This window comes from Thermobia domestica, chromosome 8 (genome assembly GCF_964235325.1).
Source record: "Thermobia domestica chromosome 8, izTheDome1.hap1.1, whole genome shotgun sequence".
Lineage (NCBI taxonomy): Eukaryota > Metazoa > Arthropoda > Insecta > Zygentoma > Lepismatidae > Thermobia > Thermobia domestica.
Genome location: NC_137461.1, coordinates 155,311,158 through 155,328,653, shown reverse-complemented (window position 1 = coordinate 155,328,653; position 17,496 = coordinate 155,311,158). Strand labels below are relative to the sequence as shown.

The following is a 17,496-nucleotide window of genomic DNA, read 5'->3' as shown; positions in this document are numbered from 1 at the left end:
CCTGACCACAATACACACTAATGGCGGTCGCCGCATTAGACAAAGTGATGGTGTGTTCGATATGCAAGCATTTAAAATAATGACGAGAACTTAACAGAATTGCAATGACGGAGCGTTCGAAGAATTAACCCCATTATCCTAGCAATTGCTTATTCACACCCAAGTCACAGGATCTGCAGATGGGCAGAATGAGGGGAGATGATCCTAAGCGACATTCTCGTCGTCAAAAGGATTCCTCTGTGAAAAAAGTGAAACATAAATGAATAAAATTGGAATTAACAAGACGGAAATCTTCATCAAGAGGAAAACAAGAATAAATAAATGCGTAGATTCATTTTCTAACATGTTACATTTTTCTAGTGTCTTTAACATAAAGAAAATAAACAAAACACTGCAGTGGCACACAAACAGAACAGGATTACGTACGTCTGTCTCAGAGTGAAGATAGTAACCACTGATTAACCTTAAACAATATTCCACCAATCATCCGTGTGTTTTGCAGTCGTATTGGCAGCTGAGTAGCACGGAATTCAAGTAATGACAAATGAATGATGAAGAAAATCGTCTTTTCAAGAAATAATCAATTATAACATACTAATTATATTAAATTGGCGCTTTTTGTGTTACCCAGTCTACACCACTCGTATAGATAGTACTTTGAAGCCCAGGTGAAAATAAATGTCGAATATACAGTATATTTTCATTTCAAATATTTTAAGTAAACCTATTTTTCTGCTGCGAAGAAGTGGCATTTAAGTCATATTGCAATCAAAAATAAGTACTTCTCAGAATTGATTATAGTAACGTATATGAACGGTTACAATGCAGCAACACAAATGACAATATCATTCTTTCATTTAATTTATCAATATAAATAACAGCAAGAAATTTTACACGGAGTGGTAAACGTGCGTTATTTTATTTTATAACTTCGTATATTATTCTTTCTTACCGTTGGCTTAAAGTTGTCTTTTATTTGTACAGAGCGCGAGAGATAGCATGAACTATGAGAAGCGGGAGGTAGGAAGAACGCTAATCGCTGCGAGGGTGACAGTGGAGAGAGAGGGAAGATTTTTTGTAGTGTTTCTAACCCATGCCGATACTAACCTCCAACATAAGTAAGAACAATGGATAATAACTACTTAACGCAACTTATATATAATAGGCTAACCTGTAGCTTCAGGTATTTATAAAGGCTCAATACTGTCCATACAATCCATCTCATCATCATCGTCTTCCGTCTAGTCGTCACTTTTTTCAGAAGAGTCACTATTACTGTCACTATCCTCGGCTAAGTTTATTGTAACGTTTTCAGTAAGAACGTCTAACTGAGGTTCCATTTGCAAATATGCTTGTTCACATCTTCGTACTTTACCCCACATAGCCTTCCACTCTTCCGCTGTTATCATTGTAAATTTCTCTTCTGCGAGTTTCATCTCATCGATAATGGAAAAAGCGGTATTACTTGCTGCTACATATTCTTTGACTGCAGCCCAAATCAACTCTATCGGGTTTAGATCAGGATGATACGGGGGCAAACGAAGAACTGTATGTCCATATTCAGCAAGGAGCGAATCTACTTTATATGTCCGAAAACGAGCTTTATTGGCTTTGATTAAATTATAAAGTTCTGGTTTGCACATGTTTTCTCTGAAAGGAATATTGTGTCTTACAAGCCAATCGATCATTACAACTTTACGAGATGATGATGTCGGTGAAGGATCTAAACATACATTGTGATATGGTGCATTGTCTATCACAAGAACTGAATTACTTGGCAAGTTAGGAATTAGCCGTGACTTTAACCACTTTTCATAGTTTTCATAATTCATGTCGTCATGATAATCGCCAGATTTCGTTCCAGATTTGAACATGACTAACGCGTCTGGAATGATACCCTTTTCTCCCCCAACATGCATGATTATTACGCGTTGTTCTTTAGAAATTGGTGTGAGTAAACCTGTATTCTTCTTATCGCTCCACGCGTGTTATTTTGTGTGCGATGAATGCAAGTACGTCTCAAATAAGAAAACCTCGCAAATAAGAAAACCTCTTTGACCGAAATTCATCTTTTTCAATAAGTAGTCGTCTATTGTTTTCAGCCTTAATCCATCTAAATCCTAAGGAACGGACTATTTTCCGTAAAAACCAAGTGCTTCCATTAGAATTAATCTCTTCTCGAAGTACTCGCAACAGTGATTTTACAGAAGGTCGTTGACCGTGAACAATATGAAATTCATAAACTGGTCGATAAATAACGCATTTGTCAAAATCATCCTTTGAGATTTTTGTTTTCCGTTGAGCACGCTTCTTATTCGGAGTAGAAAAGCTCGTTCCCGTGATTTTAATTTTTTCCCGCTCACTCAAAACACGTTTTAGTGTACTTACTGAAACACCGGTAGCTTCAGATACTCACTTTATCACTTGTTTTACATTAATCGGATTTCCACTGTCAGCCACTCTCTTTATAAAATCATATACATTGACCAAAATCTCTCTGCTTTGGCTGTGAATTACTTTCGATCCTCCAAGTTTTCCGCTCTTCTTACCCTCCATTATGATTTAAAAAAGGAACAAACCAGCACACAACACAGACTAAAGCAACACAGAACTATGCACAAAGAACCACTCTTCACTGAACACAAGAACACTGTGTCCAGTTCGGCTTCTGCATGTGTCTCTTAAGACGCCCATATCTGTGTCTTAAATAACCACCCCGGGAGGGAGGGTACAAATAGGACCACTTTGTGTTACCAGAGAAAATGACAAACTTCCCTGTATGAGAGGGGAAGGAGTTGACAAGTCTGTAGCCACAATTTCCTTAAGGCTAGGACATGAGTCGTCGTCCCCAGAATGAATGGATTGCAAATATAGGAGGTGTTATGTGATATAATTTTTAGTTATTTTAGCTTACTTTACGATCATCATGTATTAAAAAAAAATAAACGAGTAAGGCAGCCTTTAACAGGCCGAGTGCACTTTTAGATCTTATTAAAGAAATATGCTACTTTATTGTACATTTACATTAGTATATTTACATTAGTATATTTACCTATGTTTATGGTACTAACATTTGAATGATTTGTAACTTTCTTTCCTTCGTTTATATGACTTCTCGTAATTCTTATTTTGCAAGGAGCTTTTCGTATTATGAATTATTGCTATTTACAATCATCGATAGAGATCGACACATTTGAATGTAAGCTTTTAGTAATTTAATGATATAAATAGTGAAATATAAAATACCTTAAAATATAAAATGTAGTGAATATTTTGATTCTTAGCAATTTAAACTGACATTTATAAATGCCATTTCTAAGGTTTAATTTGCCAATTTGCTGTTATTTTCAGTGTTTTATTTCCCCACAATATCCTGAGTGTAGAGAGTTTTACATAATTAAAAAAAATCAACCGATTCAACCATTTCTATGCGATGTGATGATAGACTAGACCCTTTTCACTTATATATAAGTATCTGAAACTTCTGAAATGCATAATTGAATTGTAAGCAGTATTTCCTCTACGAAATACAATTTATTATCATTATTATTTTGGTCTATGTTAGATTCGCACAAGAATGTATTTCGATCCTTTGACGAAAGAAGAGGAGGGGCACCTATTGAAAATGTTGGGTGAGAATCCAGTTCAAGTGAAGAAGGATATAGAGTACTTAAAAGACTGGCTAAAAAGACAACAACATCTTCCACATGATATAGGTAAGAAAGATGTATTCTCTTCAGCAAATAAAAACTATCTAATAATAATAATAATAACAATAATAATGGTATGTAGTTGTCCGTCAAGTCAAACTTAATTATTATTATAGTTATTATAGCTACACATGCATATTCTTTGAAAATGGAAGTAAATAACATTGAAATATATACAGTACATAAATTAGGCAGCATATACTTTCTGAATAATATTTTAGTATAAAATATCTTTGTCTTGCCTTCTTTTCGTACCCTTCGTAGACATTATGCTGCTCTTCAACAGATCTCGTCATTCTTCAACTCTGCTGCGTCCACGTCATTCTTCAACATTTGCTCATCTCTTGATGATTAGGAATTACACTTCTTTGTTAATATCTCGTTTACATACTTAAAATACATAAATGCCTCGTAAGCATACAGTACATCTAAACAGATGTCTCAATGGCAACTATTCTTATTAATATGATTATTACAACGGAAGTGTTAGAATTCTTAAAAAGGGTGTTTTATATTTTGTCTTGCACAAAAACTTTGTAAATTAGAATTCACGATGACCCTGCACGGCGAACTTTTTTTAAGTCAGCATTCGGCAAGAACCACTTTACAAAGGCCTCGAGTCATCAGCAAGCTGAAGAAGAAGGACGTAATTTCCTTTTTGCCATTTATTCCACATATACATAATCACCTCTTCTTGTCTTTAAAGGACAGTGATCAACATGGAGATGATTTTGTTGCCGTGTACTGTGACACTAATGACGATGCATAACGTTCCGGTATGTTTTCCTTATTCATGTTTCTGTTTGCATTGATGTTGACACTTTTCCTTTGTGACTTTTGTTTACGACCATCTACTGGGTTTTTGTTAACATACACAAGGGGTTGGATAGCAAAATATCGTAAGGCAATATTATTTGTCAATTTAGATACTGATGTATTTATCAGAGTAAACACAGGTATTTCTACACACTTATGAACATATACCTACATAACGAGTCTTCATACATAACGTCTACTTATGTAGAGATAAAAATCTATAATAGTTGTAGAATTTCTTGTAGTTCTTATAATATGCATCTCAATATCTAGAAATGACCAACGCCAGTTTTCCTTCGAACCCCTCAATTATGTGCTATTTCACTGAAAATACAAGAACTCAGTGTATATATTGTGCCACTCTGTACTTTCCGAATTGTCCACATACCTTAGCAACATAAAGGATTCAAACAGAACTTTGTACTTTTTGTCCGAATTTTATATAACGATTCTAATAAAAGTCTCAATATCTCAAAATGTCTCAAAAGTGACTTACACCACTTTGCCACCCAACGCCTCATAGTATGTTTTGTTTGTATAATCAAGTTGATGAATATTGTTGATGTTGAAGTTGATGAATTTATATTTGTTATAATAATACAATGTATGAAAATTATCCAGAGAAGTGAACACATATGGACAGACTCCATCCTGACGAAGACATGGCTTATTCACCTCTTGATTAAAACTCCGCCTATTTCCAAGTTCTGATTTCAATCATATAGTTGTTACATATTAGAAGTCCCCTTTTAAGATGCCCGAAGGAACATTCACAGTTCAAATAATTTCTTGCGCAAGCAAAATTAACCGAGATACTCACACCTTCTTCGACACCCTCGAAGGAGTTCTACTTCAGTACGCATTTTCGACCTCTGAGTTTCTCCACTTAGAGTAAACAGAAGTACGGTCAATTTTGTCATACATCATTTTGCACTCTGCATACACGGACACATTACAAACTCAGTTTGTCAGCAATTGCCTGTGGTTAACTAATCGTAGGTTATTTTTAGCATACCCCCTTAGCACGCAGTCGCCTTTAGAACCATGCCTAAGCAGGAATTTACGATTGGCTTTATACATCTGACTTTTAAGCGGAAGACGAGGAATGATATTTCAAAGCAGATTCAATCGCCGAAACATTTATTTTTCGAGCCGTCAGCTAATACCTAGCTTTCACCTCATACGATTTGGTTTAAGGCGTAGTATATCAGCAAATCCAAGCACCTCTCGTAGAAGACTATCCCAGTTCTTTTCATTGTAAGCATGGTTGGGCAGTGCTTTAGTAAATATGGAAATCGCCATGAGACAGACGATAAAGGCTTAATAACCAATTTCTCACTTCCTTTGAAGATTTCTTGAAATATTCAAACAATTTACGGAAATATAGGGTTCTGGTTCTCCTCTTCCGAGTATTCAAGTTTGTATAACTGAGTTCCTGCTTCTTCTTGTTACTTTGCAACTTGAATATCGTTAAGTTTGCAGATACTTTTCCTAACAGTTTTTCTGAAGATAACTAAACCTCGTCACTAAATTTTTGTGTGGCTGCCTCTTTAAGCAGAGTCCATATCGCGTTCCGCCACAATATTAATAACGGGGAATACATCTTATAAGTAGAAATACCAGATAAGTATGAAGTAAATCTGGAGACGTGTCAGAAATTAATGACAAGACGGGAGTTTCAAGCCGAATACTCTCTCACACATACTATATGAGAAGACACAACAATATGTAACTTTCTGGCATATAATATGAAATTAATCACCAACGTCAAGCGATAGTAAAAGTTTAAAAAAAAGTCCAACACTTGAAATCGATAAATACAAACTCTGCTGAGATTGAGAAATCAGGGAGAGTGTATTATTACCCGAAAACAGACCCAACATCAATATTATCATTAAAATTAACCAAGAAGGAACACCCATAAAAGTAGCAGTGCCACTGAAACAGAACATACGTACAGTCCGCAACAAACAACCTGCAACATGAGCATGTAAATTTGACTATCTATCTATCTATTTATCTATCTATATCTATCTATCTATCTATCTATCTATCTATCTATATATCTATATCTATCTATCTATCTATCTATCTATATATATATATATATATATATATATATATATATCGGGTGTTGCAAAATAAGTGTTACAACTCTTGGGAGGTGAAGATGAGATATCATTATACCCATCATATTATATGCACATCATATTGTATATATAGAAATATAGATAGATAGATAGATACTCTGTACCAAAAAGCCACCTAATATTGGAAAAGGTCTCGTTTGGTTTTGATAATAGCATGTATCCTCCGAGGTTATTTTTTCAACAGTTGCTGATAGGTATCAGGTGCAATGGGAGCCCACTCCTCATGCAAGGAAGAAGTTCCAATGTAAGTCAGGTGAATTGGACAAGTTTGTCTGGACCTTAAACACCGTTGGAAGTCATCCCACAAATGTTCACAAATGTTCAGCTTCATGGGAATAGGCATTATCATCCTGATAGTAAGATAGGTCCATTTCAAGGAATTTCTACAATGCCGGAAGCACTGAATTGTCCAAAATGTCCAGATAATTTGCACTCGTCATGTTACCAGGCAGAACAACAAACGGGCCTATGCTGTACCAACTAAGTGACTCCTCACCATTACGCCACCAGCATCAAATTTCATTCTTGGCACAATGATGTCAGATAGGAATCGTTCTCGGGTTGTTGCTTCACCCACACCTGACCATCTGACATGAAACACGTATAGCGTTATTCATCACTCCATAACACCTGTCTCCATTTGTCTAGTACAATTTCATTAATTTCGATACGCCTTACATCATGCCAGCCTCCTGGCTTTGTATGTTGGAGTGATGTGTGGCTTGTGGGCGGTTGCTCTACGATGGAAACCAAGTGCATGCAGTTCTGTTCTGACAGTATTCAGTGAAATGTCCATGGAATGTGGAACTCGTGCTGGATGGCAGAAGCAGTGTGAAGATGATCGCTTAATATCACTTGTGTCAGCACCTTTCCGTCCTTGTCTGTCAATTTCTTGGGTCGTCAGGGCTGTTTAGTGAAGCCGGTGGCACCGTGATGTTTTCATTTCAGGATTATGTCACCCACCTTTGATTTATGGGGGCGTAATTGAGCACTAATTTCATTATTCGACAAACATGCAATATGACAGACGATGATAACTCCTCTATCGAACTAACCCAGTTCTTGTCTGTGCTCCTTTCTTAGTCATATTTACTCTTTTCCTGACACACTATTACTGATAATGCCTTCTACATCGAAACAAATGACTGGCGATGTGTAGGTTGCTCTGAATTCCTTACGGCGATGACCTAGGAATTGGTCGGTGTAGTAATGGCGGAAGGTTAACTACAGCTATTGTTCTTAAAATTATTGTGAAGCAAGTGAAAAAGGTAAACGAAAACTATAAACATAAATCATTTTCTAACAAACCTACAAAAATCAGTGAAAATGGGATAGACCGATATACAGCAAAGATGCCATTACAACAAGTACTATTACTTCTATTACTAATAACAACAATAACAATGATCTCCCTAGCACATGTGTGGGGACCGCAGAGTCCTTACGAAAGAACTTCCGCCTTTGATATATGAGGCCCATCTATCAATACATATGTTTTCTGGTGGATAAACGCCGTTTATTTTAATTTCTTCACTTTCCTTTAACTTCATGCATTTCACTATTAACTGAATTTTCCTTATCCCTAGAATCATATTCATGGGAGGGGAAACAAAAAATACTTGTAATTATTTTGTCTGGTTTTGTAGTGAGTTTGTACTGTGAAGAATCACTTGCTTTTGCACTACTTCCAAATATTAGATTATAATAAGAAAATGTGACAGTAAGTCCGACGTTTCAATATCATATTCAGATGTAGAAACTTTGAAATGTAAGTTGTGAATTCTAGGTATTTAAATAAACTTTGTAACCTAAATATAATCAACCTAGAATTCCTTCGTATTACACAATAGGTTCTAGGAAATGTGTAATACTATTAGGTATTACATTATATATTTCAAGTTTTGCACTAACTACTAATACATAATTCCTTTTCCTCCAACATTCCCATGTTACTTCATAAGTATTGTATTCAACTGTAAAATTAAATTACAATGATTAACCAACTCATATGTGCTACTTCCTGTTATTGTTTCTTAACCTCAATTAAGGTTTAAATTTCTAGGTGCAAGTGCGGGTTCATGCCATCTATATCATTGAGAAATGTTATTTTTAATAGTTCAGGAACCTAAAGGTATGGTAATATGGTAATGATAGATAGTGAATAAATCTTAGTTCCTCAACTTTCAATTCATAACATGAACCGTAATCGTTTTTGAAACAAGAATTTCATATTTATTTCTACTGTATTATACAGTGCAAATCTAAGTCCTGTTTAATTTACAAGTTGCGCCAATTAAAAATGTTAATATAATGAATATCTAATACATTTCTTTACATGCATGACTTTTTTACCACTATAAGAATTCTAGCCTTAAAATCAAAATGTTATAAGAAAAGAAAGAAAATCGCATGAAAAAATTAATATCAATATTAGAAAATTCAGGAAATTCGAAGACTTTTATAAAACTTATCCACTTGCTTCTATCCATTAAAAGGCAATTACGTTAGTTTGAATATGGCCTTCGTTATACGAGATTATGTACATTCGTATTCTGATTGTTTTCAAAACGATTTACAGCTAAGAAGTAGTAAGTTTAGATTCATGCCTAACTATCAGATTTCAGCTAAGAATGAAGCAACCTTTCAAATTACTACCTTAATAGTTTCATAATTTACTCCTATAAATACAAATAAAATTTCTCTCATTTTCATTAACCGCTTCCTCAAGCATTAAGATTTAGAGCTAAAACTTTTATTACTCCGTAAACAACTTAAGCGGCTGGTACCGAATTGATTCCGAAACGGACGAGTTGACTCCCATTAACTGACAGTAGATTTACCCCTAGTGTACGAGTTGATTCCCATCTGATGAGTGCGTATTTGCCCTTAGCGTACGAATTGATTCCCGTGCCGTGCGATTCCGATTTCACATATTGTACAGATTCACGTATGCCAACCACATCTTGGCTGCTTGTGAAGTTGTAGTTAAGCAAACTATCCTAAATAATTCCAACTTTCAACTTTTGAATAACTCACTTGACAGATGCAAGTTGCAATATAAATTTGAGAAATTTTATACAGTGATTAAACTACAGAAAAAGAAGAAAATTGCTTTTGACTCACCATTGCCGCTACTTGGAAGATGCTGAAGTAAATATGTCAACTTCGTTTGCATCACTAAGCGCACCACTAAAATATTTTCAATCACTGAACTCAGCCATTCACTAAACACAGTCAAGAAACACAATTACTAGCAAAGATGCCGCGGACTACCTATTAAGAAGCACTAGTTAACATGCTTTACATATTTGTATTATTTTGTTTTAATTTTTACTCTCATAATTTACGTGCTAAGTTGCAACTGTCAAGCATAAGTAATGGAATTATGTACATGGGAGAAACTTATAGCAGATTTTCGGAAGATATTCATAACGTATAATGGAAGACTTTGTTAGTTTAATCATTTGTTCTTCTATATAGTTCTGTTTGGGAGTGGTCTTCTTCTCGCTTCTCATTTTAACCTAAGTTTCAGTCTGAACACTTTTCAATGTCTCTATCAAATGGAAAATGTTTAGGTGAGAAGAGCAAAATTGAGTGTTCAATTTAGAGTGGAATGCTTCGCAACAGCTAGTAGTACGTTCAGAACTACTATTAAAGTCGGCCCACATTATGGGTAAGAAGTCGCTGTTTGCGAGAATATAGGTCTCAAGTAAATAATCAAAAAATTCATCCAGTTCTTCATGTGTAGCTTTGCGGGACATTAGATCTTCTACGAAGCAGTCTTCAATTTGATTTGGTGGGAGAAGAGGCAGTCAAACAAGGTTTTAAGAAGTGCTCCTAGTTCAGAGACTTTTGATTTAAAATCATTTGACAGTCCCAAGGATTGAATTTTTCTCCACCATGACTGACCGAGACGGAATCTGTAGTCCTTTATAGTCGTTTGGGATCAAAGGTAAGCAATCGCTTGGTGGATTGCGTTCTCAAAGTCAACGTATATAATGTCTGGATTGGTGATATTTTTAATTAAGCACAAGGCTTCCTTGTATGCCTAAGAGGTTTTGTTTGGGAGCAAAACAAAATACCAACGGGAACTAGTTTTTTTATTTCTACTGCGAATTATATATATTTGATCGAACAGCTTAGCACTTGAAAGTCCCATCTACATATAAAGTTTTCGAATTGTTAAGAAAATTCAAATGACTTTCACACGAGAAACCAACAATATTCTTCTCTGAGTCGTTCACAAACAAAAAGTTTTCGCCCCTGTTTGTGTTGAAAACACTTTTCTCTAGGGCTTCGTGCAGCTCTGTTAAGTTATTAGGCAACTTTGGAAGCTTGCGTGAACGAGCAGCATTAATATTTTTCCTTATTCGAACTAAATCACGTGTTGTGAATGTGTCGATATCACTATTAGCTAACTCGATGCGTATAAGTTTCGACGGACGCTCACTAAAATTTTCCTCCGCCTTCCTTTTGACTGAATTACTAATTCTTTGCCGGTTTAATGTACCAGAGTTATCTTTTTCATGATTATGATCTAATTGCGAGCGAACAACACAATTTAACGAGTTTAGGATTACAAAACACTTACATGTTCTTTTCGTACATTTATATCTTTCAACTCCACCGACGAGACACATATGAAAACAAAAGTTGAAACCATCTATCACCAACAGTAGCTTGCCCTTTTCACTTGGCATCACTTCAAATTCCATCGCTGGCACACAATGAACTGGTTTCTTGCAAGTGAGTAGCGACACCGGCAGGAACTGTGTGAAAGCAGCGCAGGAATCAACACGGATGTTATCGTTAGACAAACTTGTCGAATGCGGGAATCAATTTGTACACTACCAAATCCCCAAGGGACGCAAAACGGCAGCAGCGACGTAAGCAAACTATGAACAATACAGACTACTTTACTAAATTCCTCCCCTTAAAATTATAGCTTTGCAATTAACTTTTACACTCGTTCTCAATGTCTTTCTGCATTCTTCGAAGAAATCTCCAACCTCCAAAAACCCAATAATAAACATACTTTGGAGTCCCTATACAGATAAATTTTCTAATTATCTCTCTCTTTCTCTCACTATATGTATTTCTCTCACTTTCTTTCACTCTCTCTTTCTCTCACCAATCGAAATTCATCGTCAGCTATGCCAAATCCAAGGGCCTAACGGCATGAGCAAGCAGTTCCTGCAGATTTTCCGCTCCTTATTGCACACTAATATCACGGAATGCCTGTTGATCAAGAAGTTTTGTGTTGAAGCAACTGACTCTAGAGCACAAAGCAAGGCGCACAGGGTCAGCATTGACATTTTTGCAACGATACAGGCGATGGATTTCAATCGGTGCCATGCCCTGTGCATTCAAAAATTTATCACTGCTCGCACTTCATACGCGGCGGGAGCTGGAATAGGAATGCCAATCTTCCATCACTGCTACCACGCTACTGAGAGAATTAGGGAAGTTCTGCTGGCGGATGCTGCATATTGGAACCTTACTTTCTCACGTACACGCAGTCGCTTGGCACAACATACGGTTTTCTTGCTATGGAACGCGGGGGAAACTTACTTTTTTGGATGCACCTCGTATATATGTTATTTTAAAACAACACACACAACGTATTGCAATTGATTCCCGACACCAAGATAAGACAAAAAGTATAATAGACCAACCTGGGTGCCCCAATCCTTCCTTTCGGAGTTATAGGCTGCCGAAAAGATGAAAAAGTGAACTTTAGAGGTCCATAGCTCCAATACTATGGGACATACCGTAGTCAGGTCAAGACTTTATTTAGGAGCTAATATGTGCCCTATCCAAATATTCAGGTTTCAGAATCTTGTGGTACTTCCGCAACAATTTTTATAGAGGTACTTGGTGAGCACTTCAAATACATGCCCTAGCCAAAGTTTCTCTCTCTCTTTATATATATATATATATATATATATATATATATATATATATATATATATATATATATCAAACGTACCCTCACATAGTGTATCTTTATTATTATCAGTTACAACAAAATTTAAGAGGGGAAACCGTCACAAATATGATGTTAGTCTAAGTGAAGGATCTTTTTTAATCGGATAAACCGTTTGTGCTTTTGCGTCCATGCTAAATGAAAATTCAAACTTATAAAGTGAACGGAGGCATGTTTGAATTGGGGGTTGCAAATTGACACGTTTGCGTAAAAGACATTATGTGTGTTATATCATATACTTTTTTCTTAGAAATTTTGCCGCTATCTCAATTTCATTTCTAAAACCATTGCTTCTTCCTGAAACCTCTCATACTTCCTTTCTTTCTTAATGTGATTACTTCCTTATCTGGCTTTCCAATTATTTCCTCTTTTCTTTTGTCGATTTTCCATTCAGGCATTCATTTGATGAAAGCCTATTCTACAAGCCTGGCAAATCGAGAGGAACTGTTATATCTACACTAAATTCGTTGTTCAAACCTCCACTTTTCTCTATCACTGAAATACTAGTATAGTGGAGATGGAGAACAATGTGCTTATCACAAACCATGATAGACTTTTGGAAATTTCATGACGGCCTTAGGGTGAGGTCCAGAAAATTGACCTATTACCCTTCTCCGTCCATTACATGGTAGTGAAACAGATATTTTTTCTGAAATCCGATGTTGCCAACAAATTCGAACTCCATGACAGCTCTCAGCTAAAATAGGAGGGGGTAAGTAAAAGCTGATCTCCGTTACTTGAGTAAGGAATGGAATGTTTTAAATGTTTTGGCGAAGAAAAAAGTAGCCTGGAAGTTGCGATTCCTTCGTGTTGCTTTGTTATTTGACAGTTCAACAGAATATCTTTCTTCTTCCGTTAAGAAGGAGAGAACCATATGTGCAGGCCAGTTGGTTAATGTTTGTTCATCTCCCTGTTCTCTATATAGAAAGAATGACATAAACAAAGAGGGCAACAAATACATTTTGGCATTTTTTTAAAAGATAAACATGAATGCATCTATTGAAAAAAAACACGAGGAAGATTTTAATCTATATAAAAGTATCTTCAATTCTTCAATTCTAGTCGAATAACAATATCTGAAATGCATGATGAAGAAGTAACTTTCTCATTTACATAATAGATGAGGCAACAAGATATAAAAAATTTACGAATAGTGTATTTCAATTATATTTTACATTTTATTAAATTACATTATTTTTAATTATTTTATTACATAATTACACTATATTTTACATCGATTATTTTTATAGAATTCTTCACTAGAGCATAGGCCGTCTAAATTAATTTTCTTTTACTGAGTTTTCCTCATGACACCGGAAGAACATAGACATAATATTAAATTTTCTTCTTCTCTTCGTTATTTGATAGTGTTATGTATAGGACACGGGGTATAGATCTAGTTACCCAGGATGACTATGGTTAGTTATTAGCGGAACAACTATTCTCATCTATTATATTATTATTATTGCTGAGAGGTATTTACGTATTTAATAGAGATCTAGGTATAGTTTGAATGAATTTTAACATTATAATGAGAAATGGGGAAAAAAATTGGAAAGGATGCTAACAAATAATAAGTAAAAGGTAGTATCTCACAATTCGTTTGAGAGGAAAACGAAAATCGTGGACAATTCTGTCAAGATTTCTCGCATAATTCTGTAAACTTTCCAATTGTAATGTGAAATTTAGCACCAGGAAATGTTGTTTTACTATTATAGTTAATTTAATATGCTTTGTTTCGGATTGATTCCCGACCAAACACAGAATTTTCAGTTTTTAATTTACATCTTTAGATAATTGAATTAAGAAAGGGAACCTTGGCCTAGAACAACAATCAAGAACGCAATGTGATAATCACACATGACACAACTTGCCTTCGTTGTAACATTAAATTATTATTTTTATTACCGCTAATCATAAAATTATTTATTAACTGGCTGAAGAACCGGCGTTCACGGGAAGAGTAGATTTATGGAGAATATTTGTAATGTGAATCATATTTGAACCCTTTTTTCGCATTTAGAACAGGTATTTAAATGGAAATTAAATTATAAAAGGTTAGACGACCCAAGTACTATTTTCAAAAATTGATTTTAAACTGTTTAACAGCTTTTGACATATTCTATATTTGAACCCTTTCCCCCTAGGATACGCCTTTAATGAAAGTGACATGAAAGAAATCCGTCTCTTATAAAAAAGTTCATGTATGTACACTTCTTATAAAAAGTGTAGGTAAAGTCACTTCTTATAAAAAAAAGTTCATGTAGGTAATTTTCCTCGAATGAAATTTCCTCAAAACATGTCGCTCGTATTTCATGTTTAAGCAATAACTGCAGCATAATATGATATACTTTAAGAAATTGGAGTGAGAAAATTTAGTGGAGTGGCCTGTATCTTTTATTACATATTGAGAAAACAGTTATAGAATTTTTCCTCTTAAAGTGGAATTTCACAAAATGCTGGAGCAAATGTTCTCTTACTTTTAATACTGAGTTTATATACTGTTTCATCTCCCTAACATGTCGCGAAATATCCTATTCTTGACATACATTTTAAACCCTATTCCTCCACCTTAGCATATACATTTTGATGACATAACAAGTGACTATCGTTTTACTATAATTAAAACTTTCAAACTATGCGAATTCAAGAAGGAGATTAAAACATTCTTGGGACACTAAATCGATTGCAAAAAGCTGTTTCTTGTTTTACTCATTTAAAAGCAAATATTTTACTCATTATTTAATTAATATTCTTAATTTTATCGAAACAAAGTTGAAATAAGCAAAATAAATAAATAATAACAGAATTCATTCTCCTTAATAGTTGAAAGTGGTGTATATTTTGTATTTTAATACATACTTTTTAAGAATAAATTATGACATTTGCATTAAATAGTGAATATTACACATGATTTCTTGCTATAGATAGATCAGACAATAGAACTATGGTGTACTCTGAAATATTAATGGTCGTGTACTTAATTTTTTTTTGTTACTAGCATTAACACAAAATAGAGCATGTACCTTTCGTTGGCGAGGGGCAGAAAAGAGCAAAGTGGAATTCCAAATCCACGGCAAGGGGGAAAAAGAAAGAGAGGAAAGTGACCTCTTAAACCACGTGTGTAAGTCATAAATCAGAGTATAACAGAGACCAAAACTATGGCAACGTTGGTGGATACACATTTACTTACAATGTCACTAGTAAGAGGATACGAGTGTTGGGACATTGCCGAAACCACCCACGGAGAGCTTTCTTGTTCTTTCTACGACTTTACCAAATATGGCCATTCATGAGGATTATAGGATAAAATGTTTGAATTTAGTTTATAATAACTTTTTTAATGTTTTTGAGTAAATCTTGACTTAATATTATATTTATATTCTTTATATTAATTTATATTCTTTTCTCTACAGAGGATGACATACTACTTTCATTCCTAAGGCAAAGTAAATACAGGTTGGAAAGAGTAAAGCAAAAACTAGATCTTAATTTTACAATCAGAGGAATTCTAAGCGATTGGTTTGATAACGAGCATCTATTTCAACCAGACATGAGTATGTTCTTGAAAGAATAGTAAGTGTCACTTTTGTATTATTATAACCAAATTTAAAAAGAACTTTACATGCAAACTATGTGTAATTTGTAGACACTGTTTATAACTTATGGAATTAAAATGATATCTGAACTTTAAAAATATGGCAAACAAAAATTATTATTGTAATAATAAATAAAAAGAATATTGTACTTGAACATTTGAAATGCTCTTCTCATAGTTTGCTATTCTTTAATGAAAGCAACATAATTCCTTGAAAATTGATTTTACTAAAGGGAAATATATCTTGCTTGAATTCAACTACCTTAATAATTGTTGATTGACACGATTATAGTAAATAAATTTTCCTCCGAAAATAAAAAATTACCTTAGCATTAGATAATTGTTATCATAAATAATTGTTTCGGGCATAAATATATGTGAAATATACGGGCATAGACATAAAATACAAGACAGGTATTGGTGAATAATAAATTGGGGTGATGTCCAACAGGTGATTTTTATGTAAATTTGCTGGGAGAAAAGTTGATATGTTCCAAAGATTAAATTTCTGCAATACTATTATTCTGGCTCCCATTAACTTCATTTATTCCACTACTACGTTCATTATCATAATCATAGTCTCTCTCTTATCCTCGGAGCGTAATTATGGGATATAAAATAAAAGCAAATGTAACATCATCATAAATGATTTACGTTTTTTTAGGCAGTTCGTGAAATCCATCACTTAAGGTTGTTCCCTTTAAAGAAATATTAAAATGAATTTGCAATTTATTTTGTCAGAATAATCAATCTATTGAGGAATACGAAGTTATACTCATTTCTACAATTTTAAGAATTTCTGCACTAAATATTTGGAACCAATAATATTATTTTAGCTAAAAATAAAGACTATATCCATCTATTTACCAATCTATATTGTTTGTCTACTAGTACAATACCAAAGATGAGACGTTGTAGTGAACTCAAAATTTGCAGGATGTGTAGAGCATTCAAGAATAAGCAATCGAATAGCACCAGGTCGCCCTACAATAGAAATTGCACGAAGTATGTTATGTAGTGACAGCAAGCGGAGGATGGTCAGAAAGTTACAGTTCAGTGGCAGACAAAGTTTTTTTTTTATGTTGTAATGTATTCACATACGAAACACGGCTTTGTCTTCGAATGTAGCAGTTACTTGCAGTAGGTTTCGACCTTTGATTGTAGACGAATAGTGTTGTAACAAGTGCTGATATATCCTTACTATCCTTGTGACTACACTGCAACGTATTAAAATTA

General features: G+C 34.5%; 2 protein-coding genes across 2 annotated transcripts in view; one reads left to right on the top strand and one right to left on the bottom strand.

Moving 5' to 3' along the window:
- Positions 1–1,241: 1,241 nt before the first annotated feature.
- On the bottom strand, positions 1,242–1,919 carry LOC145692354 (uncharacterized). The gene has a single exon (XM_081767652.1). It carries the CDS (start codon positions 1,917–1,919, stop codon positions 1,242–1,244), a length of 678 nt encoding a protein of 225 aa, XP_081623778.1.
- Positions 1,920–3,569: 1,650 nt separating this feature from the next.
- LOC145693304 (retinol-binding protein pinta-like) overlaps positions 3,570–17,496 on the top strand; it is a 78,242-nt gene continuing 64,315 nt past the window's right edge. Inside the window, exons 1-2 of the mRNA XM_081769168.1 lie at positions 3,570–3,716; positions 16,079–16,238. Of these exons, the coding sequence (XP_081625294.1) occupies positions 3,578–3,716; positions 16,079–16,238 (299 nt within the window). The 5' untranslated portion in view covers positions 3,570–3,577. The remainder of the gene's footprint in view (positions 3,717–16,078; positions 16,239–17,496) is intronic.